The 27,308-nt window shown below is 39.4% G+C and overlaps 1 protein-coding gene across 1 annotated transcript; it reads right to left on the reverse strand.

Moving 5' to 3' along the window:
- Nucleotides 1-25,582, reverse strand: MRPL22 (mitochondrial ribosomal protein L22). Its single transcript, XM_023227057.2, has 7 exons — nt 25,513-25,582; nt 25,386-25,434; nt 14,764-14,881; nt 10,234-10,299; nt 9,464-9,541; nt 6,890-6,959; nt 1-281 (listed from the first exon to the last, which is right to left on the reverse strand). The coding sequence occupies exons 1-7, from the start codon at nt 25,538-25,540 to the stop codon at nt 70-72; spliced, it is 621 nt and encodes a 206-aa protein (XP_023082825.1). The 5' UTR covers nt 25,541-25,582; the 3' UTR covers nt 1-69.
- Nucleotides 25,583-27,308: the final 1,726 nt, after the last annotated feature.

A 27,308-nucleotide genomic window follows, 5' to 3' on the forward strand; every position in this document is an offset into this window, starting at 1 on the left:
CTTCAATTCGTGTTTATTTTTAGAAAATAAATGGCAACATATATACACTGTGGAGTCTGAATCTCCTCATCATAGAGTGTGAATGATAGTCCGGTTGCGAAGCTGCTGAATATACTCTTTGGCATGGTCAACTGCTGTCTTTGGTGGCTCAGGTAGAGGTGGGGGCCCTTCCACCAACTTCACAAAATAATGGCAATAAACCTTCTCCATGATCCCAGAGTGACCTCTGCCATGGTAGCGGATGCGTTTCAGGCACTGGCCTCGTCCTGAGGTAGACTCAGCTAAACGGGAAGAAAAAGAGAATTACAGGAAATGAGTGTTATCCACAAGCCTGATCAGCTGAGCAATTTCTGTCCTTTCCTTGACTGGATTCTGAGATTACATGGGCTCACTGGTTGGCTAGAGCAAGCTTGTCTCAAAACAACCATCTCCTGAACATTAAGGACCAGGCACTATTCTAGTGTTGAAGAAGTAAGAGTGCACAAGACTGGCAAGGCCCCTGCCTCCAAGCAGTTTACATTCTGGAGAAGAAAAATGTAAAATAAAATAATTTCAGTTAGTGACAAGTGCTGTGAATAAATCAGAACCAGATGACAGACAATGGTGGGGTGTAGGGGACTTCAGACTGGTAGTGTCAAGAGGCATCCCTGAGAAAGAGACATTTGATCTAAGACCAGAATGAATCATCTATGCGAATATCTAGGGGCAGGGTATTCCAAGCGGAGGAAAAAGCAAGTGCAAAGGCCCAATGGTGGGAATGTACTTGGCTTGTTTTAGGAAAAGAAAGAAGACTAGCGTGCTGAAGCATAGTAACCAAGGGGAAGAGGGGCACAAACAAGGGAAAGAGATTAGAGATAAAGCCAGGTCAAGATTACACAGGGCGCTGTAGGCTCAGGCAAGGAGTTTTTTATTTTATTCTAATTGTGATGGGAAGCCACTGGAGTCAATGGCTCCCAAATGCTGGTTCTCTGACAAGCCACATCAGACTAACCTAGGGAATGTAATTAAAATGTAGATGCTGAGACTTCACCTCTGTGGATTCTAATTCAGTATATTTGGGGTGGGCCTTGGAAATTACATCCTGGGTAAACACCCATACCACAACTCTCCCCAGAAATTCTGATTCACAGCCAGTTTTAGGAACTCTGGCACAAATGCCCCCTCAGCTCCCCTCCCCACTTCTGTATATCAAAATTTGACCTTGAAAGTTTAAAGAAATCTTTTAAATAGTATGTAAGGGCCGGGCGCGGTGGCTCACGCCTGTAATCTCAGCACTTTGGGAGGCCAAGGCGGACGGATCACCACAAGGTCAGGAGTTCAACCTTGGCCAATGTAGTGAAACCCCGTCTCTATTAAAAATACAAAAAATTAGCCAGATGTGGTGGTGGGCACCTGTAATCCTAGCTACTCAGGAGGCCGAGGCAGGAGAATTGCTTGAACCCAGGAGGTGGAGGTTACAGCAAGCCAAGATCCATCACTGCACGCCAGCCCGGGCAACAGTGCAAGACTCCGTCTCAAAAAAAAAAAAAAAAAACTACTTAAGAACTGTTTACCTGTTCACCCACAGTAACTCAAAGTAGTAGCCAGTCACCTTCTACAATTTTCTGAATGTATTTAGTCAGCTACTTGTTTAGTTAATAAGCCTTTTAAAAAGGTAAAATCTACAGAATACATATTAAATTATCCATTTCAACACTCATCATTCTTATACACTTACTGTGACATAACTTTATAAATATAGGGACTATACCAAAGTATGCACTTGACAACTCTCTAACTACAATATCCTCTAGTGAAGTGGGTTTCAGCAGAAGCTTGCTAGCTTTGCCAAAGCGAAAGCCAAGAATGAAAGTGAAAACTGCCCAGGATCTAAGTGAGATAGGGAAAGACCTACTGCCCTTTTATTAACTTCATTTAGTGGGCACTGAAAAAATGAGTTTACAAATTTCCAGAGAAAGCAGCATTACACAAATCACTTTATAAGAAAACACCATCACAGTGCATCCCCTGGATCAACCTGTCTAGCGGAAATCTACAAATAAGAACAGTGAGACCAGAAAACTTCTAAAAAGCATTTTACAAATGTGATAGCTACTTCTATCCCAAATCACTTCTCTATCCAGCTTGAGCACCAATTTCCAAATATTCAATGGATCACTAGATCACAATGATCAATCCCATCAGGGTCTATGGTGGCTCCCATTTCCCTTCTATCTCCCCCAAAACACAAGCTTACAGAGATCTGCACAAAAGCAGAAGCTCAATGCCTGCTAAATGTCAGTCATGATTCCATCTTAAAGCCATAAAAGATCACCTGCATATCTTAAAGCCATGATGCCATCATTTCTTTATGTCAAAACAAAAACATTAATTTTTCTAAAACATCCTAAGATTCTTTAATACACTGTAATGGAAATACCCAACACAGCCACCCCAAGGTGTAAATGAAATTGGGACTTAGAGCATAGTTGCCAAACTGTTTTCTGGTTCCTCTCCTCCACTCTCCTCCACTAAGTCCATATTTAGGGGTTTCAAACTGCTTTTGTATATGGAACCATTTCAAGTAAAATGAAACAATATGTAGAAGCCTGATGTATAAAACACTGTAATGCTGATCTGTTCTTATTGAAACGTGGGTCAAGGAAGACCCAAAACTGTGCCATTCATTCACTCAGCAAACATTTTTGAGTTCTTACTGGGTACCAGGCTCTGTCCTGGGCTCCAAGGATATAATGGTGACCAAAATATCAAGGGTCTCACTCCTAGACACCCCACAGAGCACAATTTCAAAACTACCGCCTATCGTTAATAGTTTTAAAACACCATCTTAATAACGTAAATCTCTTACCCAAACTTCTTTGATACAGTTTGAACCAAATGCACAGCCTGCCATGTTCAGTTCTCTGGAATATAGGCCCAGTCTACCCTTCTCATTTTATCTACTCGAGGTCAAACTTCTACTTCCTTCACACTGCTCTCCTCATTGAACTACACTATTACTGCTTATTCCAACCTATGTACCTCTGCATGTATGGCTACCCCACTTTACAAATCTCCTCTTCTCCTGGACATTCCTCCAGACTCCCAAATGCCTATCTTCAAATGTCAATTTTTTCTAGAACATCTCCACAACTATTCTAACCCATATTGATCTTTTCTTGTCTACTCCAACAATACCATTTGTCTGTATTACTCTTTTTAGTCCCAAATCATATGCTGTCTTTATAAGCATCTGTGTTTCATCTGTAAAGGTCACCTCATCAACCAAACTTATACTCTTTTTGTATTGCCCCAAAAGTTCACAATCCATAGGAACAGAAACAATTTTGAAATACATCATCTGCTAATTAATTTCATTTTTTCAATACAGAGGTCTCTGGTAAATCTAATCAAATTCTGAAATAAGTTACAAAGTTTTTCAAGGACATATAATACTAATGGTATACATGGTATTACTATAATTCAGAAGAACATTGTGTGCATTCTTCCAAAGAAATACTACTGTCAAAGAACTACAAGTGTTAAATATTTTAAAATGACACAAAAGATATAACATCACCTATTTAATGTGGATAGAATGCACACAGAAAGTACTCAAATATTTTTTGAATGAAAGAATACATTAAGATATCTCAAAAGTGAAGAGAAACTCTGTTTTTCTATAGATAATGCCCAACAGGTGTAATTAATTTAAAATATTGCCAATATTTTCAGGCCAGGCGCAGTGGCTCACGCCTGTAATCCCAACATCCTGGGAGGCCAAAGCGGGTAGATCACCTGAGGTCAGGACTTCGAGACCAGCCTGGCCAACATAGTGAAACCTCATCTCTACTAAAAATACAAAAATTAGCTGGGCATGGTGACGCATGCCTGTAGTCCCAGCTACTCGGGAGGCTGAGGCACAAGAATTGCTTGAACCCTGGAGGCAGAGGTTGCAGTGAGCTGAGATCGCACCACTGCACTCTACCCTGGGTGCAGACTCCGTCTCAAAATAAATAAATACATAAATAAATAAGTATATATACACATAGCAAATATTTCCTATTAGTAGTATTTAGGTAAATACAAATCTTGAAATTGTAACAGCAGAAGCCCTCCCCTCCCACCTTCTCTTAGCCAATAAGACTGATGTACAAGGTCAGTCATCACTTTCCCTAAAATGATTCACTTTAGATGCCATGAATCACTAAGGAGAGATTATTAGTCCATGTCCACTTGTTAAGGTCTATTCACAGTGTCATTAGTCATCATTATAAGTTGGAAAGGGAAATGAACTTTCTAAATCTATGGTCATGCAACACCAGGCATTAGCTTTAGACCAATGACAGGCATTTGAAAGAATTACCATATAATGAGAACATATGCTATCAAAAAAGCACTTCCTTTAAAACGCCTATACTTATTTCAGGGTACTGAAAGAACCATTGCTGAACCAAAATAGTAGCCAGTAAGTAACTAGTCTTTCAAAACTCTAACAGAAGTTTATGGAATGAAATGTCTAGGCCTTTTCTAAGAACAAGGTAAGATAAATCAGTTACCCACATTTTATGGTTAAGAATCAATAGTTTACTAAACTATTGATTATTATTAAGCTGTTTATTAAATAAACAGCTTCCCAGGCCTTTCCACTGGGGTTTCAAGTCCAGCGGGTCTGTGCCAAGGCCTAGGAATCTATATTTTAAATAACAACCTCAAGATGATTCTTAAGAAGAAGCTTGACAAATACAGAGATAAAATGTCTGACACATCATACTCTTCCTGAGGGTACTCATCTCTTTTGATTATGGAATTAGGCATCAAAATACTTAGTGAATGAAAAATTTTACAAATCATAATATAAATCCAAACTTATTAGCCCTACTTAAGTGATCAACACAGAAGTAGATGAAAAGAGAGTACAGGTAAGGCACAGATTTTTCAGCAGAAATGTGCAAAAGAACTCTGGATTAAAAGGTCAGACAATGTGGCTTATGCCTGTAATCTCAACACTTTGGGAGGCTGAGGCAGCAGGACAGCTTGAAGCCAGAAGTTCAAGACCAGCACAGGCATCTAAGTGAGACCTCTATCTCTACAAAAAATTTTAAAATTAGCTAGGTGTGCTGGCACGTGCCTGTAGTCCCAGCTACTCAGGAGGCTGAGGCAGGAGGATGACTTGAGACCAGGCGTTCAAAGCTGCAATGAGCTGTGATCACACCACTGGACTCCAGCCTGAGTGACAGAGCAAGTCATCTCCAAAAATAAAGATAAAATAAAGGGCTATTTATGTAGGATTGGTTAAGCATGTTTTTGCTTAATGGCAACAGTGGACCCTGCTTCTTCATTTGGAACAACAGGATTAAGCTCTTTATCCTATCTCTCTTTACAATTATTGAAAAGGATTTAAAGACGGTTATTGAAAAAGGCTTAAAGACAAATCATATTTCATTTGTATCTGAAGTCCATTAGAAAGTCTATCAGCTAAGAATCTCATATTCCTGTGAAACTGCATAAAATTAATTAAATTTGATTTGATATTCTGAGTCAGAGCAGGAAAAATCACCAAGAGGTTTTTAAGCAAATGGTCTTGCTCCTCATCGCTTCCAATGATTCCAAGCTCTCGCTAACATTATTTATTCATAATGCTCCCAGAAGAAAATGCTTATGATTAACTACTATGACCCTGCATCTTCTGAGTTGCCATTTTGATTTCCCTCTGCATCTCTGCATGTATCAGAATAAAATTATACAAGATTCGGCTTTAAAATAAAGCATTTCAACTGAAAATCAATTAATTTGAATTTCAGGAAGTGTGGTGGCCAGCATCAATTCCAGGTGAGTTGAACTGAGATTTTAACCTAACCGGCACAGACACTATGTGAAAAAGTAGAATTTAGATAAACATTTTTCACTCTAATTGTTGAAAAATTATAAAATACAACTAATTCCCCGTGTAACGATTCAGCCCTTTCTGCTCCATCTGGAGAGTAGCTGTTCCCCATATCTCGAATTTAACACAGCTTTCAGTTAAATAATCCTTAGATATGTAGGTGTGGCAGATTGAGAAAATTTTGCTTCAACATCATCTTTGTTTGATTATAAAACTGCTGAGGTTAGGAGTAATTGCTGCGGTAGTGAGAAAAAAACAATAACTCCAACCACTGCTCCACTTTCCCATGGTGCTGGGAGGAGGCAAGAGAGCTTTGTAATAAACATTAATCTCCTTCTCGGAAAAGAACTGTGTGAAGGTCTGCAGCAAAACAATTCCTTACATTTGTACAGAACATCATGCTTCCCAAAGCATTTTCACTTACATTAATTTAATCTGATATGGAACAAGCACGTAAAAGCAGAGATAATGCTTCAGGATGTAGTAACAAAGGGGAACAAACATATCTGGGTCATCTGAGCCTTCCAAGGCCCCTTGGCTTTTACAATACAACAGACTTCCATTTTGATAACTGGAAGGTTAAATTACAGGACACCTTTATGGATTAGGTACCTGGCTTGGCACATTATAAATAAACATTTTTTAAATGCACCTGTGATTCTTTATTTACCTCCTTGTGGTTGACAAACAACTTTAAAAATGTGTTATACTATTTGTTATAATATTACAATTAAAGTACCACTCTATGCACCAGTCTTGTTATCTATTATTTAATAATTATTAGCAATTGGTTTTATGATCTCAGTCTCATTACAGAACAGGTAAGAGTAAAACAGTACAGTTATTGTCATTTACACTAAATTAAAATTGACATGCCTATGGCTGAAGAATAAGCCATTACTAGCAATTTTCATTGACAAACCAAGTCCTGAGGAGTTAGATATTAAAGACAGTTGTTAGATAAAAAATACGGCATTACTACTGGAAGACATTTTCTAATGCTAAGAATATTAAAAATCTTACCTATATATAAATTGGACCTGAATTCCACATTGTGGTCTCTCACTGCCATATCTTGTGCTTCTAAGAGAACCTTAAATAAGAAAAAGAAAAGCATTTAATTGGCTAACCCTGAAGTAAAATGGAATTAAGTTTCTCATCTCTCATGATCTCTGTACTATGACTGCTAATCACGTGCTTCCATAGTCAATTTTAAAAAGAGAATATCAAATGATAAGAGTACAAAGGAGACAGGAGCTTTCCTTCCTTAGACCAAGAATTGTAAATGCAGAGAACACAGCCCATCCTACTAAGTTTTAAATGACACGTGTAAGCTATAAAGGAGATAGTGGCACTTGTAAGCAGTACCCTTGGAAAGGAACATTATGTCTCTGAGTCAGAAACTTGTCAAAAAGTTCCCAAGGCCGGATGCGGTGGCTCACACCTCTGTGATCCCAGCATTTCAGGAGGCCAAGATGGGCAGATCACATGAGGCCAGGAGTTTGGGACCAGTCTGGCCAACATGTCAAAACCCCGTTTCTACTAAAAATACAAAAATCAGCCAGGTGTGGTAGTACATACCTCTAATCCCAGGTACGTGGAAGGCTGAGGCTGGAGGATCACGTGAACCCAGGAGGTGGAGGTTGCAGTGAGCCAAGATTGCACCACTGCACTCCAGCCTGGGCAACAGAGACCCTATCTTAAAAAACAAACACAAAGTTCATGAAACTCAATAGCTTAATCTTACTGAAAAGTCTTAGCTGGGATGGTGGCTAGCTGGGATGGTGGCTCATGCCTATAATACCAGCACTTTGGGAGGCTGAGGCAGGAGGATCGCTTGAGGCCAGGAGTTCGAGACCAGCCCATCTCTACAAAAGTAAAAAAATTGCTGGATGTGGTGGCGCACACCTGCAGTTCCAGCTATTTGGGAAGCTGAAGGACGAAAATCCCTTGAGCTCAGGAAGTCAAAGCTGCAGTGAGCTGTGATCGTGCCACTATATTCCAGCCCTGGGCAATGGAGTGAAACTCTGCCTCTAAAAAAACAAAAATCTAATTAAAAACTAGAATAAAATAAAAATTCTTAAACTTTGGATGCAGAGTAACCTTTAACATCAGACAAGTAGAGAAAATCACTCTTGATATAATAATTTCCTTGAAGAGGTTATCAAATTTACTCTCCATGGATATCAAATTAACTTCCTCCAGAACACATTTTTGTAAAAATACAAGAACACGTTTTTGTAAAAATATGACAATTGGGCCAGCCACAGTGGCTCTCCCCTGTAATCCCAGCACTTTGGGAGGCTGAGGTGGGCAGATCATGAGGTCAAGAGATCGAGACCATCCTGGCCAACATGGTGAAATCCCTTCTCTACTAAATATTCAAAAATATTAGCCAGGTGTGGTGGCGCACATCTGTAGTCCCAGCTACTCAGGAGGCTGAGGCAGGAGAATCACTTGAAACCAGGAGATGGAGGTTACAGTGAGCCAAGATGGCACCACTGTACTCCAGCCTGGGTGACAGGGCAAGACTCCGTCTCAAAAAAAAAAAGACAATTGTCAGAAATAACAGAAACCAGATCAAAATTTTTACGCCTTAAAAGATAAAGAATGTAGTACGTGGCTGGGTACACAACGAATACTTGTAAATGCATTCTGCATTGAATTAAATATAGCAAAATCATAGCATTACAAAGGAATCTTTTAGAAGTCTGAATCTACCAATCTCAACTATTTAACTATTACCACTAAACTGAAAGGTATGAACTGACTTTTGGTGAGAATTAACTGAATATATAGAAAATAATGCTGATATCCCCAGATGGTAAGGGACAATAATCAATACAACTTTTTGTAATAAGACTATTAAAAAAGAAAAATAGGTCGGACGCAGTGGCTCACGCCTGTAATCACAGCACTTTGGGAGGCCGAGGTGGGCGAATCACCTGAGGTCAGGAGTTCAAGACCAGCCTGGCCAATATGGTGAAATCCCATCTCTACTAAAAATACAAAAGTATTATCTGGGTATGGTGGCGCACATCTATAGTCCCAGCTACTCGGGAGGCTGAGGCAGAAGAATCACTTGAACCCAGGAGGCGGAGACTGCAGTGAGCCGAGACCGTGCCACTGCACTCCAGCCTGTCCAACAGAGCTAGACTCCATCTCAAAAAAAAATTCTCCTTTATAGGAAAAAAAAAAAAAATTTGAAAAAGTATACCTTGAAGTTCAGCCTTGCTCCAAGAAATAAATAATATATATACAAACACAGATACATACACACAAATATACATACATGTATACAAATATATGCACCAAGCCCCAAATCACTAAAAATAAAGTTCATCACATCATAAGCAGTAAAAAACAGATAAATATCTGGTGGAAATAAAAGCATCTCAGGAAATAAACACCTAAAGCACACAACATTCCTAAGCATACATACATTTAATAAACTGAGCACCCTAAATCTGTATTATATAAAATATGCATTTACAACAGAAAATTTATTCATAATTTAGGCTAAGCTTACTAATAATTGCAAAACAGCTGCATTCCCCAGTTCCCCATTCCCTACCACACCCAAACTTGTAAGTTTACCTCTCTAATTATTTTGGCCCCTTTTTTGTCATTGAATTCCAACTGAGCCAAAGCCTGGTCAATAGACATTCCTCGTATCTAGAATTAAAGGGTGAGAGACAAAAGAAAATAAATTAGTTTACAAAGTCAATGTTTCCTTTTCAATGAAAGCCTTACATGATTTGAGTAACTTCTAAAATCAGTGAATTGAACCCAAGCAAAAAAGAAGAAAACAAGCTTGAGAGGAGATACTATTCTCTTTTAGTCAAAATGAAACAAACATTTTAACCATAAAACTGAGACTGTAATAGTTTCAATAACATTAAAGGACAGTAAACATGACAGAGACCACAGGTTGGTAACGACTACGCTAGGCATTCAAGGCATCTCCTTCTCCTATAGGATAAATGTATTACGTGTACACTTGCTGCTTCTGTCTCTCCTCATCTACAAATTTCACTTCCTAGGGGAAAAAACATAAAACCAACTGTTTCAAAACAGGTTGAATCAAGTTTACAGATAAATAAGTAGATTTCCTGGATTCTCTGGTTATAGCCAAACTCCTGATGCCTTTTAGTATCTATCTATCCAATGTGATTTAGTTTCTCAGAAAAAGGTGAAAATTAAGGAAAATCATACATCTCTGAACAATCATTCTTTTGGTTACCTACCAATTGTATCATATTCCTCACAAATCTTTTTTATTTTTCAAATCCTGGGGTGAGGGTTGGGGAGGGGAACTCATAGCTTCTTTCCTAAATTATTATATGGTAATAGTCATTGTAGCTTACCAATTTTGCCAAATACCACATCTTGTCTTTGCTATATTTTATTTGTCTTCGACAGTGGTAGATTTCCTTACAAATAGGAAAACAAAGGACAGAAAGAACATTTTAGCAGGTTTATCACAAAATGGCAGTAACATATACTGTTATTAAAGTAAAAACTTTCTAGGCCTAAAGAAAATGCTGCCATAAGAAACAGAAACATTACTAAGAATTTAAAGATTATTTCCCCCTACATAAAGTTGTATTTTTCCAAAGTCTCACTATGTTAAAAGATTACTAAGGGAGAAATAGAAACTATACAATGGCTGGTTTGTGTCATCACTTGCAACATTTCTATCCAAAGAAATACTAAAAGATTTAAATTAAAGTATCTTGAAAACATTTAGCTGATTAAAAGGACAAAAGAAAAGTACAAGAAAAAGTTCAGTATTAATGAGGAGAAAAATGGCAAAATGGACAAAATAAGTGTTTTCATGTGAAAAGCCAATATTCTAGGTGTTTGGTCAACAGCATACGTTCTAGAATCAGACTGACTGGATTTGAATCCTAACTCTGCCATTTACTAGCTACATAATCTTGAGCAAGCTACTTAACCTCTCTCTAATTTTCCTCTTCTGTAAAATAAATAAAATGATAATTAGAGGGAAATAAAATAACCTATTCCAAGAAACTATTTTATAGTGCCTGGCACATGGTAACTTCTCAGTAAATGTTAGCTTTTATTATCTTCTATTTAAAGTGGTAGGTATGTCCTGTTTAATTACAATGTATAGTTCAAAAAGCACTTTTTGCTCATTATTTCATTTAGTCTAACTCTATGAGTTGAGAGAGGAAATATTTTATATAAACTGAAAATCAGAGAAATCAAGTGACTTAAGACCACAGGTTTGCAAGAGACAAAGTTGGAATTCAAAGAACAGAAAAAGTATGATACATCTGATACAATGTCTAACACATCTACCTTCAAAAGTTTCTCTACTGACTCTAAAACCCACTTTCTTTCCACTACTATACCAAACTGCCACTTTAAAAAAAAAAAAAATTAGAAAACATGTGTTATGGGAAATTGTAGCAAGGAGGTCTCAAAACTTTCTAACATTCTGACTCCTGCTGGACATTTTCAAATGCCTTAGAAAGAGCAGTTTTCTCAAGTGGCCATCTTTTAATATGTGGCAGATTTCAGCTGCAATAGAAGCAGACAGCCTGAAACTATAGCAATAGCCTAATTACATTTTCAGCAATAAAGTGTCCTGGGGAGACAGGGAGAGGAAAGAACTGTCACGACTGATAATAATAATCTGCAAAAATTAATCCACTCAACGAAATCTTTTATATAGAAAAGACCCTTTAATTTGTGCACTCTTGTGGTGGGATACCTTTAAACTTTAATTTTGTATGATTACCCTCAAATTTTACGCATATAAAAAATTGTAATCCTGACCAGAGGATGGCAAAAAGGAATGAAGTGTTTACAAGAAAGGCGAAAATTACTCAATCATCCTCTTCCAAAACTGAAAGAAAACCTCAGCATTTACTTTGGGCAGGTGAAATGTCTAAGGGCACTTTCTAAAGATAAACGAGACAAAGTCTCAGTACGTAAGTATCAAGCAAATAGATAAAGTAACAAAGTTGGAGGTCGGAAGGCCTAGTTATATATCTCTGCCATTAACTGACCTATACAGCAAATTAGATAAAGTGAGGATAAGATATGTAAAATAGTTATTCAAACGAAATAAATGTATGTCTAAATTATAAAATATCTAAATCAATAACTTTTAAATAAATCAATTTATTTTTAAATGCATATAATAATTCAAATGAGGAAAAAGTGTTACCTAATAAAAGTTCTGGCCAGGCGCTGTGGCTCATGCCTGTAATCCCAGCACTTTGGGAGGCCGAGGCAGGCAGATCGCTTGAGCCCAGGAGTTTGAGACCAGCCCGGGCAACATGACAAAAACTCATCTCTACCAAAAATACAAAAATCAGCCGGAAGTGGTGGCACATACCTGTGGTCCCAGCTGCTCAGGAGGCTGAGGTGGGAAGATCTCTTCAGCCCAGGAGATCAAGGCTATAGTGAGCCATGATTGCACAACTGCACTCTAGCCTGGGCAACAGAGTGAGACCCTGTCTCAAAAAAGAAAAAAAAAAGTTCTAGGCCAGCTGCGGTGACTCACACCTGTAATCCCAACACTTTGGGAGGCCAAGGTGGGTGGATCACTTGATGCTAGGAGTTTGAGAACAGCTTGGACCACACAGAGAAACCCTATCTCTACTAAAAATACAAAATTAGCTGGGCATGGTGGCACACGCCTGTAACCCCAACTACTTGGGAGGCTGAGGCACAAGAATCGCTTGAGCCCAGAAGGTGGAGGCTGCAGTGAGCCGAGATCATGCTACTGCACTCCAGCTGGGCAACAGACCTAGACCTTGTCTCAAAAAAAAAAAAAAGTTCTTATTAGAGCTTTATGAGATTCCGATTCACATTAACGTATTATTATCAGCATGTTGACTAATTCATAAATTAAAAATATGTCTCATATAGAAATGGTTGCTGGGGGAGTGAAGAAAAAGAGAAAAAAAAGAAATGGTAGCTCAAAGAGTTTTGACAGTCTCATTACACTTTTCATTTATTTAACATGGCTATTTTTCAAAGACACTACAAAAGTAAACTCAAGCCCGAATTAACAACGTGTGACTATCATAAAGAAAGCCCTTTAATTTCTCTCTGGCTCATTTTCTTTATATGAAGCCCCATATAAGATGAAATCTACATAAGAATCTATATTCTTTGGAAATTGGTGCTAGCTAAACTACGAAGTTAGTCTTAAAAATATGAGAACTAACCTAAAACAACTCTACATTGGTAATGTTCATTTTAATTTACTGCTACGGGATTTGTTCGCTATCCCATCCACTATTATTTATTGACTATATATTCTAATGCAAAAGATCAGACCTAGGTAGAATGGTAGATACTACCTGGCCCTCTTTTCAGCTAGAGATAAAACTGATTTTAATAATGGTTGCAGCTGGCAGATTGGAAATTCTAAGAGACATTGTACATTATAGCACAGTATTGTGAACTATATGGCCAGTGAATACATTATTCCTGGCAAGTTAGGTATTTATGAAGGGTATCGGTATTCCCAGTCATAAAAGATACAACTGATACACCAATATTAAATTACTAAATACTATTTAAAGTCAGAAAATGTTCATATTTCCCAAATGTCATAATTTATCCCCCAAAGGATTACTGTAACAAAATCTGTGCAAAATAGAGAAATTAAGGTTTTTCCAAAGTACTTATATCAAATCGAATCAAATGTCTTCCCACAGGCACTTGTATAAGAAGGATAAACGATACAAAAAAGTTAATCAGAATAGTTTCATTAAATACAACACACAACAAATTACTGAACTGATAGTGTTCATCATTTGCTAGAGTTAAGCAGATGACATACTACCAACTATTTGCGTTTTGCCACTTGGGATATATCCTAAAGTACATTTTTTTAGTATTTAAAGATATAAAACAAACACACACAACAAAACTGTGCTGTTAGATTCTGGACTGGACAAATACTGTTATAATTTATTTCCAATTAATAACTGATTCCAAAGAACTCAGGTAAGAAGCAAAAAAAGTTCATTACTTACAGAAAATTTTTTATTTATGGTATTTGTGCAATTATGTAACATTTCATTTAGTAAATTTTGGTTAATTACAAAATGGAGACCAGCCTGGCTAACATGGCAAAACCCCGTATCTATGAAAAATACAAAAATTAGCCGGGCGTCGTGGCAGGCGCCTGTAATCCCAGCTACTCCAGAGGTTGAGGCAGGAGAATCCCTTGAACCTGGGAGGTGGAGGTTGCAGTGAGTCAATATCATGCCATTGCACTCCAGCTGGGCAACACAGCAAGACTTTGTCTCAAAAATAATAAAATAAAATAAAACAAACAAAATGGAGTCAACACTTAATAGCCTAGACTGACAAATCTTTCAAGTTGTGATGTCATGACAAAATAGGAAAGTTGAAAAGTTATTTGTTTATTCTGTGCAGATAACGGTAAGATTAATCTCCAGTAGGAATCCAATGATTAAGTTCAAACTTTAGGTTCAAATTGCAAAACAAACAAGCAAAAAACAGTGTCTATATTCAAATATATAACACTGGAAAATCATATACACAATTTAAACATTGGCCAATAATTTAAGTCATTGTTGCCAACTCCATATGCTCCATCATTAAGAGCTACTCAGCAAGCCTCTCAGAGTCAAAAATCAGTATGTCTTAAACTCTTAGCTTAGTTTTAGAGTTAAGGTCCCTAATACAGGAAGTTAAGTAAAGACAAATAAGTAAAGAATAACAATCCTTTTCAACTATCAAAGAGATAAATCTAGTACATCTGTGTCAATTAGAGCAAATGGTTGTATAATTTTTTTAACACAGAATAATAAATCATTACTAACCACTTAAGAGTAAGAGCATTACCAGAATTAAGAGATTATTTCTACCCACGAACTTACTGCTGGTCTCCGAGGTTCTCCAGGCAGTTGAGGAGGATAAACAATTTTATTCTTCTTCTCCCATTTTCGAGAAATGTCAAGAGAAGCACTTGTGTGGATATATGATTGAGGTAAAACACTGAAATGAAAGAAGCCTATAAAACAACAGACACTTAGGGGATCTTTTTGTAGAGTTTACATATCTTTTGAACCATATCAGCTCCATTTTGATGAAAACAATTTAAGGATCACAAGTGGAAATATTCCAGAGGTATTTATTAATAGAGACTACTTTTAAAGACAACAAAGAGCCAGTTACAGAGGCTAACAAGAGAGAAAGTAAACGCACATAAGTCAAACCGTTATTAGATATTAACCCAAGATTTCTTGCCCGGACTGGCCAATAACACTGTCTTCTATAAGTCACCCACTCCTAAGAAAGATTTAGAGAAGACATAATGAGCTCTCTGATCTGACCTGTAAGATTGCCCAACTTTGTTGAGTAACTAAGACAAATGCACAAAACAATTAGAAGACAATATGAAATCACGTAACTAAAATATAGGAAACAGCAGAGTATGTCAGAGGTGACTTCAGGTGAATCTTGAACATCGTTATTGATACGGCTTGGCTCTGTGTCCCACCCAAATCTCATCTTCAATTATAATCCATACACGTTGAGGGAGGGACCTGGTAGGAGGTGATTGGATCACTGGGCAGACTCCTCCATGCCGTTCTCATGATAGTGAGGGAGTTCTCATGAGATCTGATGGTTTAAAAGAGGCAATTTCCCTGCACTGTCTCTCTCTCCTGCTGCCTTATGAAAAAGTTATCTGCTTCCCCTTCACCTTCCTCCGTGATTCTAAGTCTCCTGAGGCATCCCCAGCCATGCGGAACTGTGAGTCAATTAAATGTCTTTTGTTTATGAGTTACCCAGTCTCAGGTAGTATCTTTATAGCAGTGTGAAATGGACTAATATACTAATTATCAGAGGAATGGGGCAACGACATATATCATCTATGCAGAGGTACAGAGTTGAGAAATAAGAGGTCTGGGCCTGGCGCGGTGGCTCAAGCCTGTAATCCCAGCACTTTGGGAGGCTGAGACTGGTGGATCATGAGGTCAGGAGATCGAGACCATCCTGGCTAACACGGTGAAACCCCATCTCTACTAAAAAATACAAAAAAAAAAAACTAGCCGGGCGAGGTGGCGGGCGCCTGTAGTCCCAGCTACTTGGGAGGCTGAGGCAGGAGAATGGCGTGAACCCGGGAGGCGGAGCTTGCAGTGAGCTGAGACCGGCCACTGCACTCCAGCCTGGGTGACAGAGCGAGACTCCGTCTCAAAAAACAAAAAACCAAAAAAAAAAAAAGAGGAGGTCTGACTGAGTCAGAGAATTTGTTAAGTATTGGAAAATATTGGAAAGGTCACTGAGGCTAGAGTGGTTGTCTTTGAATGCTAAACTAATGGGCTGAGACTTGATAAAGATCCCAAATTCACTATTCCTTGACCTCTTCCCCCACACTTCAACTGCTTTAACAATATACAACTAGTCATTCTCCCTCTCCCATCTTCCCCAGCATCTGCTACTCCCTTGTATCACTAAATAAAATCATTCTTGAATTGTGCGCTAGAGTTTATCTTCGACTTCCCAATGATTTTCATCCTGCCAGAGCTAGTTACCAAGTCTTACAGATGCTTCCCCTGAAATCGTTCTCAAATGCTTTACCTCTTCTCCATTCTAATTGCCACCATACTATATAGCAATAGCCTCTAGATTGATTTCTCTTCCATCAACTTGCCCAATTCCAATCCATTTTTCTCTGCTTGAGTACCAAATGAGTTACCCTTCTATAATTCAGAGCTACTCATGTCATCCTCCAGCTTAAAAACCTCTGTTGAAATAAGCAAATGAATAATTATGTAATATTCTAATGCTATCCTTTTTTTTCAGTGTCACTGAGTACTGGGATTCTTGGTATGGAAACAAGCAGAAGAGGTTCAGCCAAAATCCAGTAAGTACTAGATCTCTCCACTGAAGAGGTGTAGAAGCAATGACCAATCTAGTAGCAATTAGCACCCCTACTTCCCAGATTACGGTCTTGAAATATCATTTCCTATTGAAGAAAACCAAAACTTCTGAGAGAAATGGCTGATTGCAGATCTCAAGCAGATAACGTACCAAATCAGCCTAGAACATCTTGTCATATCAGAAAGCAAAGAAGCCATCAAAGATTACCAAGGTCATCTCAAAGGCACTGAGGAGCGAACTTGCGGATGCCCAACAAGTCAAAGATGGGACAAGCCAAGCATTAATGAGGACAATAACTGTAGTAGTTATTGTCCTTTAAACATGAAATATGTTTAAAGCCATAAGTTCATAATAAAACCAGGAAAAATACAAATTAGTTACCATTAGAAGATGCTAGTGAGCCAACTTGTTATTTTAAAAACTGGTGAATGGAGAGAAAGAATGAAGAAAAAGACAGGACTTATCCTGTCTTTCCTATACAAACTGTACCATTAAGTTGCCAAGTAGTAGATGAGGAAAAGTTTGACTTGTATAAAGTTAGTAATGAAGGAATAGCAAATTATAATAGCATCATCTTGTAATCCTTAATAAACTAATGGATAAAGGAGGCGTTATGTGTCTCCTGATGGAAGAACACACCACCCACCATCCACAAAGTAGTCTTTCCTGCCCAAAATGAAACTGGGGGCTTAAGTCCCTAGATTCAATATAGGAAACAGAGAAAAGAGAACATGTTATATAATATCATGGGGATGCACTCGGTAAAATCCAAGGTATGGAAAACGCTACAAAACAACCAATTGTCTCCAACAAATAAATTACAAGAAAAAAAAAAAGAGAGGGTTGAATAAAAAACCTACAGAGTTAGAGATTTAACAAAAATACCAATTAGTTTCAATGTGTGAACTATTATAATTTAAAAAGTATGACAGTTATGAAGCCATTGGAAGTTTAAATATCAAATGGATATTTAATGCTTTTTAATGAGATAATAGTGAAATATTTATGAAAATGATACAGTGGGGGGAGTGTTTCAAAATATGATGAGAGAGAATACAGGTTATAAATAAGATTGGCTGGCTGGGCACGGTGGCTCAAGCCTGTAATCCCAGCACTTTGGGAGGCCGAGACGGGCGGATCACGGGGTCAGGAGATCGAGACCATCCTGGCTAACCCGGTGAAAACCCGTCTCTACTAAAAAATACAAAAAAACTAGCCCGGCGAGGTGGTGGGCACCTGTAGTCCCAGCTACTCGGGAGGCTGAGGCAGGAGAATGGCGTAAACCCGGGAGGTGGAGCTTGCAGTGAGCTGAGATCTGGCCACTGCACTCCAGCCTGGGCGACAGAGTGAGACTCCATCTCAAAAATAAATAAATAAATAAATAAATAAGATTGGCCATAAGTAGTAAGTGTTGAAGTTGGGTGACAGACACATGGAGGTTCATCAAACTGTCTACTTTTGCATATGTCTGGGCATATCCAAATAAAAAGTTAACACAGCAAACTTTGGTATTTCCCTACTGCCCAAAATAGAAAGTCCAAACTCTTTAGTAAGACATGGAAGGCCTTTCGTAATCTAGACCCAATCTGCCCTTATGGCCTAGCCACATAGATGTTCATTGTTCTCTGAACAAGCCTTTACTCAAATTGTTTTCTCCTGCCTTATTATCTCCTGAATGAAATGCTTATGCTGTTTTTAGTTCTAGCTCAAACGTCACCTCAATGTGAAACATCACCTAATCTGTTCTCTGATCATTATTCTCGCATTAATACTTTGTTCTTGCCAGTCATACAGCAATGACTTGGACCACTGTACTATCATAAGTGGCTATAACAGAATGAGTTACTGTACTAAGTGTACAGATGTTGCGCATTTAAAGGGCAAGTCTGACTTTCTTCGTATTCTAGCACCAAGAACAATGTCTGGTACGTGGATACTGAGTAAACATTTAACTCAGACTTATACACTCAAAGTGGTTGTATATTGGCATATTCTCATACAAATATGCAACTTGGAAGATTTACTTGGCAAACGAAACCTTTGTTTTTAGTCTTCAAGCCATTTAGACCAAAGACTCAAACAATCTATTTTTCTAGTGTATCATTTTTACCCCAAGTTCACCATCTCCTATCCTAATACCAAGATTAGTGTCATCAAAATACCTAACAAAATCTGTACCTTTGCCTTCCACATTTAGGTTCCAATGTCTTAACTGAAAAGCACAAAATTAGGATACATGATGTATGAAGGCATATTTTGCTAATGAAATATAAGCCAGGTGGTGACAGCTGAGGCTACAGAGTCAAGCAGACCTGGGTCTAAATCCTAACTCTAATTTACTAGGTGAATGGCCTTCGGGAAGTCACATAACTTTCTGGGTCTCAGTTTTCCCATCAGTAAATAGAATAATAATAACTACCTCATAGCCTTCTTAAGAAGCTCAAATGCAAGTAAAATACTTAACCTGACACCTAAAAGGGCTCAATAAACTTTAGATATTATTACTTGTAGAATGAGAATAATACCTACTTAATACTATTGATGGATTAATAATTAATATAGTGCACCCTACAATGTCTAACCCATGATAAACACTAATGGCTAGTGTTATTTTTTAAATTAGGCCCTTTGGCCAAGTATGGTGGCTCATGCCCGCAATGCCAGCACTTTGGGAGGCCATGGTAGGAGGACTGTTTGAGGCCAGGAGTTCAAAACCAGCCTGGGCAACACTGCAAGACCTTGCTTCTGTTTTGTTTGTTTATTTTGAGACAGTTTCGCTCTTGTCACCCAGGCTGGAGTGCAACGGTGCGATCTCAGCTCACTGCAACCTCCGCCTCCTGGGTTCAAACGATTCTTCTGCTTCAGCCTCCAGCGTTGCTGGGATTACAGGGGTGCACCACCACACCCAGCTAATTTTTGTATTTTTAGTAGAGATGGGGTTTCACCATGTTGGCCAGGCTGGTCTTGTACTTCTGACCTCGGGTGATCCACCCATCTCAGCCTCCCAAAGTGCTAGAATTACAGGTGTGAGTCACCATGCCCGTGTTTTTTTTTTCAAAGGGTATAAAAAATAAAACAAAGTTAGGCCCTTTGAACAGTCAATCTCTCCTGTCCCCACCCCCCAAATCAGTCCTGTGAACTGCAAGCTTTAAATACACAATTTCAAAGTTTCTTCTCAAGTTTATAATCATAAACATTTATGTTTCTATGTAGTTGTAATTAGTGAGTAGGGTACAGTATGTTTGTCACCTCTTTGGAACTTGGTTTCTTTGTCTGTGAAAAGAGGAATTGGACTACATCATCCATAGGGCCTCTCCTAACCTTAATTCTATCACTCATCTCATCACGAACAGCATGACAAAAACATGAACCCCTTTGCTACAAACCAATCTGAAAGATATCTTGAGTCAGACCCATACCTGCTGTGCCCGTCTAGCACAGTACCTTGCGCTCTTCAAATCTTCGATACATATTTGGTGAATTAAATATGTTGCTTCATAAATTAAGCATACTATGAATTTATAATGTCAAAGATTTCTGAATTCTTATAATACTTTCAGGACTCAAATAATTCATAAACTGAATTATCAAGGAAAGACCAAACTACCATAATCAAATTAAATTAAAGTATTATTCCAAATGGGGTACTTAATTTAGAAGTACAGAATATTAAATCAAAAGTTCCTATGTGCCCTCTCCTGGCCAATTGCTGGGATAACACTCAACTAAAACAAAATGAAGCAACCTTAAAATAGAAAATACAGACAAATTCAAATTCTAATTCTAATTATCAGTTCTCATCTGAGTGACCTAAGTATCTCTGGTCACTTGCTCTTCCTTGAGACACTTTCTTGAGTTGGGTTCCAGGACACTTGGGGTTTTCTTCTCCCATCTCTGGCTACTCCCCCATAGTCTCCTTTGTTGTTTCCTTGTCTCCCTCCCTGGTCTGTAAATGTTGGCTGCCTCAGGCAGGAACTAATCCTTCGACTCTTTCTATCTACACTCCCTCCTTTGGTGAAGTCAACCAGCTTTGCAGCTTTAAATATTATCCATGCATTGATGACTGCCAAATTTACATCCATTCTTTGCACTCTATAAACTCATATACCCAATTGCCTACTCATATCTCTACTTGGATGCTTACTGAACAGCTCAGATTTAACAAACCCAAAACTGAGCTACTAATATTCTCCCCAAACTTGCTCCTCTAAAAGTCTTCCTACCTCAGTAAATGGTTAACTCTACCCTTCCAGTTGCTCAGGTCATAAACTTTGGTGTCACCCTTCTTTCTCACACCTCTCATCCAATGCATCAACAAGCTCTGTCAGCTGTGGTTAACATATTGCCAGAGTCCAACCATTCACTTACCTTCACGGCCACCCTAATCTAAGCCACCATGATCTCATACCTGAAATATCCAGTGGTGTCTGCTTCCATCCTTGCTCCGCATCCCCACCCCAGTCTTTTCTCAACACAGCAGCCAGAAGGAACCACTCATAAACATAAATCAGATCATATTACCCCAATGCTCAAAACCTTACAATAATTTCCCATCTTGCTCAGAATAAAAGCCAAAGTATTTACAAAAAATACTAAGGCTCTATATGATTGATGACTCCCCCTTCCTCTCTGACCTCATCTCCTATCACTGTCCCTCTCCTTTTCGTCATTGTTCCTGACAACACTAAGTGTGGTTTCTCGGAGCTGTTGCACTTACTCTTCAATCTGTACACAATGCTGTTTGCTCAGATATTAGCACAGCATGCTTCCTCATTTCCTTCAAATCTTTACTCAAATACTATCTTTTAGTGAGGCCTTCCCTATCTAAAACTACAAGTTCCTCTCTCAAACACACATACTTCTTATTCCCAATCTCCGCTTTTATTTTCTCGTAAGCAGATGTCGCTATCAAATATACTCTATATTTTACTTATTTTGTTTACTTGCCCCCCTTACTATATTGTACACTCCATAATGGCAAGGGATTATTGTCTGTTCCTGTTCTCTGCAAAATCCTCAGTGCTAGAATAGTTCCCAGCTCAGAGCAGGCACTAAATACATATTTGTAGAATCAATGAAAGAATACAGAGACAGGTAAGGTAAGAGGACTGAGTGTAAATAACTATGCCAAAATTTTACACACAGTTGGAAACTGAGGAAAGCTTAAGAGGATATGCCCCATCTAAAGGGTGGTACAGCTGGACATGGTGGCTCACACCTGTAATCCCAGAGACTCGGGAGCCTGAGGTGGGAAAATCACTTGAGCCCAAGAGTTTGAGACCAGCCTGTACAACATAGTGAGACTCTGTCTCTTAAAGAAATTTTTTTTTTTTGGCTGGGCGCTGTGGCGCACGCCTGTAATCCCAGCACTTTGGGAGGCCGAGGCGGTCGACCGTTTGAGTCCGGGAGTTTGAGACCAGCTTACCCAACATAGTAAAACCCCATCTCTACTAAAAATACAAAACTTAGCCAGGTGTGGCGGCATGCATCTGTAGTCCCAGAAAATATTTTGTTTACATCCTCACTTTGACATTTAACTGTGTAACCTTCAGTAAGTCACAAAACTTCTCAAATATATGCATCAGTAAAATAGGAGGCTTGGAATTCAAAAACTGAAAACTGTCAGTCAGCTAACAAATATAGCCTACAGAGTAATCCCAGCACTTTGGGAGAATGAGGTGGGAGATAATTTGAGCCCAGGAGTTTCAGACCAGCCAGGCAATAAAACAGGACTTCGTCTCCACTAAAAATAAAAAAAAATTGGTGTAGTGGCGCACGCCTGTGATCCCAGCTACTTGAGAGGCTGAGGTGGGAAGATGGCTTGAATCAAGGCTGCAGTGAGCTACAGTCATGACACCACACTCCAGCCTGGGTGACACAGCAAGACGTTGTCTTTTAAAAAAAAAAAAAAAAAAAATTTTTTTTTTGAAAAGTGTATATATATATGTGTGTGTATATATATGTGTATATATATCCTGCAGAAATGTTTTATTTGGTCAGCAGCACTTTTCTTAACCTAATTCAATGTTTTTAGATGAGGAATACACTCTACTCACTGCCACAGGCCCTCCTACTCTCTCATTTTACATAGACAACTTTCCTTAGTTTTTTTATTTCTAGTCTGGGGCCTGTATGCAATTAAGTTTCCAATCACTGGCCAGGCGCCTCATACCTGTAATCCCTACCTTTGGGAGGCCAAGCAAGGCAGGAGGATCACTTGAGTCCAGGAGTGATCAAGCCTGAGCAACAGCAAAACCCTAAAAAATTAGCCAGGTGTGGTGGTATGCACCTGTAGTTCTAGCTACTCAAGAAGCTGAGATGGGAGCCCAGGAGTTTGAGGTTGCAGTGAGCTATGATCACAGCACTGCACTTCAGCCTGGGCACACAGCAAGACCCTGTCTCCAAAAAAGAGGAAAAAAAACAGTTTCTAATCACTGAATCAGATTATAAGCTAAGATTTTAAGTGGTTATCAGGAACATTATTTGTACCTTTCTACTTAGTTTTCTTATGGTCATTTTCCCCACTATAAAATCCAAAGTAAGGATTCACAAAATTATGTAATAACTTCAGAATTGCAAATAGCCTTAGAGATTATCCAGTAAAATCCAACACTCTTGTATCATGACATAGAGGAAAAGACTAAAGGCAAACTGCTTAAGTTTCTTGCTCAGAGTTTCTTAATACAAGTTGGTGCAAGACAATTCAAATCAACATCAAAATATTTACCTTGTGTAAGACCTTATGCTGGAGCTCAACAATAAATAAATGTCCCTACCTCTCCAAGATACATAACATACACAAGCTAGTAAAGGGCATAGACACATATACATGAAGCCATCATAGAAGGCACACATGCTAAAAAAGGAAGGAAAAACTAATTTCTTTCAGTTTTAGAGAGACCAGAGAAAACTTCCTGAAGGGAAAACATCTAAACAGAGGTTTGAATAATGGGTAGGACTGCTGTTATAGACAAGATGTAAGGGCATAGGAGGAAAAGCCAAGAAGCAAGTAAGTGCACAGTATATTCCGAAAAAGTAAGTAAATCAGCATGGTTGGCAGAAGAGTGATAGAAGATTATCTGGAAAGAGTACAGACAAATCCTAAGAGCTAGTGCTTCCTATTTTCTTCTTTAGCCCACCTCTTCATCCCCCTGGGGACCAAGAACTTAGAAAAAGGTTAAATATAATTGGGAACTCAGTAATAATTCATAATAATAAAAAAATTAATGGCAACTAGAATTCAGAGTGTGATTATCACGTGCTACAAACATACTAAATACTTCATATGCATTATCTTGTTTGAACTTCATTTTAAAAATCTACTAGAGCTACATGCATGGCATGTGCCTGTAATTCCAGCACCTCAGGAGGCTGACGCAAGAGGATTGTTAGCACTTAGGTTTGAGACCAGCCTGGGCAACATGGCAAGATCTCATCTAAAAAAATAAATAAATAAAAATCTTTAAATTTTTAAAAACCTAACAGGTAGTAATATAACGCTCATATCATAAAAGTGATAACTGAAGCTTAAGAATAAGTAACTTTTGGCCGGGCGCAGTGGCTCAAGCCTGTAATCCCAGCACTTTGGGAGGCCGAGACGGGCGGATCACGAGGTCAGGAGATCGAGACCATCCTGGCTAACACCGTGAAACCCCTTCTCTACTAAAAAATATAAAAAACTAGCCGGGCGAGGTGGCGGGCGCCTGTAGTCCCAGCTACTCGGGAGGCTGAGGCAGGAGAATGGCGTAAACCCGGGAGGCGGAGCTTGCAGTGAGCTGAGATCCCGCCACTGCACTCCAGCCTGGGCCACACAGCGAGACTCCATCTCAAAAAAAAAAAAAAAAGAATAAGTAACTTTTCCAAATTCACAGTTAAAAAGCAGATTCATATACAACTCATCCGTCTGCAAAGCCTATGAACTAAACCAAAGTCAATAACAAATGGACAGATCAAAAAATTTACAATCAGATTACCAATTTTCAAATACCGATTTTTTAAAAATTAATTTTTGGGGAGAAACACAGCGACTACTTACCCTAACCTTTAAGGAATGCTTTTGTCCTAGGGTTACGGAATGCTCTGGTATAAAGCTTCAAAATTTCCTACAACTGAGTGGCCTTAGACAAGTTATGTTACGTTTGGGGGCTCAATTTCCTTGTCTGAAAAACGGGTATAGCAGTACCTACTCATAGAATGTTACGAGAATGCGTTAAGGCATATAAACCGCTAAACACAACGTCAGGTAGGACGTAAACCAGGGCTGTCAACAACACGATCCCTGCCCATGTAAGCAAGTAACCAGAGAGGTAACTTGAAAAGTTGAACGCTTCCATTTGGAGATGGAATAGTCTAACCTTGTCCAGAAAGATCACAGTAGACGTTCAGAAAACACATTTACAATGGCCTTTGGGTTATGGGTAATCCTGATTCCTGCAAAGCTTATGCAATAAGGTGGCGAAAAAATAGAGTGACAAAGTAGAGGCACGGGCTGTCTCATTCGCCTCAGTAGCCCCAGAGCCTAAAGGACAGTGAGGCACACAGGCGCTCAGTTACCAACTGGCAGAATAGTCAAGATGCCTTGGGCCCTTCTGAAACTCCGAAGCGACAGACTTACCCCAAGGCGAGCTTCCCCTGGCTCCTCAGGTTCTGTTTCCATAACGCACCTGCAACATCAACACAAGCCGTCAATTCAGATTCCACCTCGACTCCCTTCTGTTGCTTAACCACTAAGAAATCCTTACCCAACGCTCCCAGGACCGCCGCCGCCATCTTCCGCCCGCCAGCTACGGAAGCCTCAACAGTTCAAGCGCCTTCTGGACAGCACGCATGCGCAATACTCAGGATTTCCTGTGGGGCTCTCCCACAAGCAGTACCTACACCAGCGGTGCTGTCACGAAGACCGCGAGCAGTGGGCCGGCGCTCGAGGTGTGGTCAGGCGAGCCTGGCTTGGGAATGAATGAATGAATAAAGGCCGAAAGCGCGTGGGTTTCCGAAAATTCACCTGGATTCGGAAAAACTGCGAAGCCCCACTCACAAACTCGAAAGGAGTAGGGGAACAGAATACGTGAACAAGCCACCTAATCTGGTGGCCCTCCGTTTTCTTTTCAGAAATGACTAACGCTAGGGCACAAGCTTGTCGTAAAGATAAGTTGAAATCGTGTGAAAGCTATTTTATTTCATTTTATTGAAACGGGTAATCCCAGCACTTTGGGAGGCCGAGACGGGTGGATCACGAGGTCAGGAGATCGAGACCATCCTGGCTAACACGGTGAAACCCCCGCCTCTACTAAAAACTACAAAAAACTAGCTGGGCGACGTGGCGGCACCTGTAGTCCCAGCTACTCGGGAGGCTGAGGCAGGAGAATGGCGTGAACCCGGGAGGCGGAGCTTGCAGTGAGCTGAGATCTGGCCACAGCACTCCAGCCTGGGTGACAGAGCGAGACTCCGTCTCAAAAAAAAAAAAGAAAGAAAAAAAAAAAAAGAAACAGGGTCTGTCTCTCGCTCAGGCTGGAATGCGGTGGCAACGACCTAGGCTCATTTCAGCCTCAACCCCGGGCTCAAGCCACCCTCCCACCTCCGCCTCCCAAGTAGCTGGGACTACAGGCTCACGTCACCACGCCCGGCTAGTTTTTGTATTTTTTATAGAGACGGAGTTTCGCAAATTACCCAGGCTGATGTTGAATTCCTGGGCTCAACGATCTGCCCTCCTCGCCCTCCCAAAGTGCTGGGATTAGAGGTGTGAGCCACCAAACCTAGCCTAAAATCTCTTTTAAAGAGCAAATAGTTCAAATATGATGTATGCTGTCCTAATCCCTACTAATCTGGTTGATCTTCAAGAAAGAGTTTATATTCGTCTGGCATTTACTGCCGTTTATCCGGCAGGTATTTCACTAAATCTCAATTATTCCTCACAGCAATCCAACAAGGCATGGATTATCATTTTCCTTCTTCAAATGAGGAAACACATTTAGGATAGGTTAAAGTCTCTCAGCTAACAACTGGCAAACCAGTAATCAATCTACAGCTAGGTGCCTCCAAATTTGTGCTCCTAGACGCATCCAAATATATGTATTTGACTCTCTGTATTAATGACAGGTAGTTCAGATTTCGGTTTGCTACATATGCAGGAGTGCCAGATACTCAGTGCAAACAAGCAACACACAAGTAGTGCAGAATCTGAGCATTTTAGCATTTTTGAGTTGAAAGGAAACTTTCTTCCACACTATTTACCACATACAGCTTCCTTCACAGAGCTGGCCCTCAATCAAGCAAATCAAGAGTCACTCCATTTGCTTCTCTTTCATCTTTGAGTACCCAGAACCCAAAGCCAGAATTGCCACCCAGTTGCAGAAACTGTTCTTTCCCTTTTTAATTCCAGATTTGTACTTTCATATTTTTATTTTTTTGAGACAGGGTCTCACTCTATTGCCCAGGCTTGAGTGCAGTGGCACAACCACAGCTCACACCAGTCTGTCTCTCAGGCTCCATATTTTTGTTAAGTGGCTTCTTGTGCATATCTTTTTTTGTTTTGTTTTGT

Source organism: Piliocolobus tephrosceles, chromosome 4 (assembly GCF_002776525.5).
Source record: "Piliocolobus tephrosceles isolate RC106 chromosome 4, ASM277652v3, whole genome shotgun sequence".
In the NCBI taxonomy this organism is placed as follows: Eukaryota; Metazoa; Chordata; class Mammalia; order Primates; family Cercopithecidae; genus Piliocolobus; species Piliocolobus tephrosceles.

What these genes read in the sequence shown, in the direction of transcription:
- MRPL22 (XM_023227057.2), bottom strand. Translation starts at nt 25,540, where the DNA reads ATGGCGGCGGCGGTCCTGGGAGCGTTGG. An exon ending in GGCGGTCCTGGGAGCGTTGG is followed by an intron (nt 25,435 to 25,512) that starts GTAAGGATTTCT and finishes TTGATGTTGCAG; the next exon opens with GTGCGTTATGGAAACAGAAC. An exon ending in TGTGGTATTTGGCAAAATTG is followed by an intron (nt 9,542 to 10,233) that starts GTAAGCTACAAT and finishes CTTTAATTCTAG; the next exon opens with ATACGAGGAATGTCTATTGA.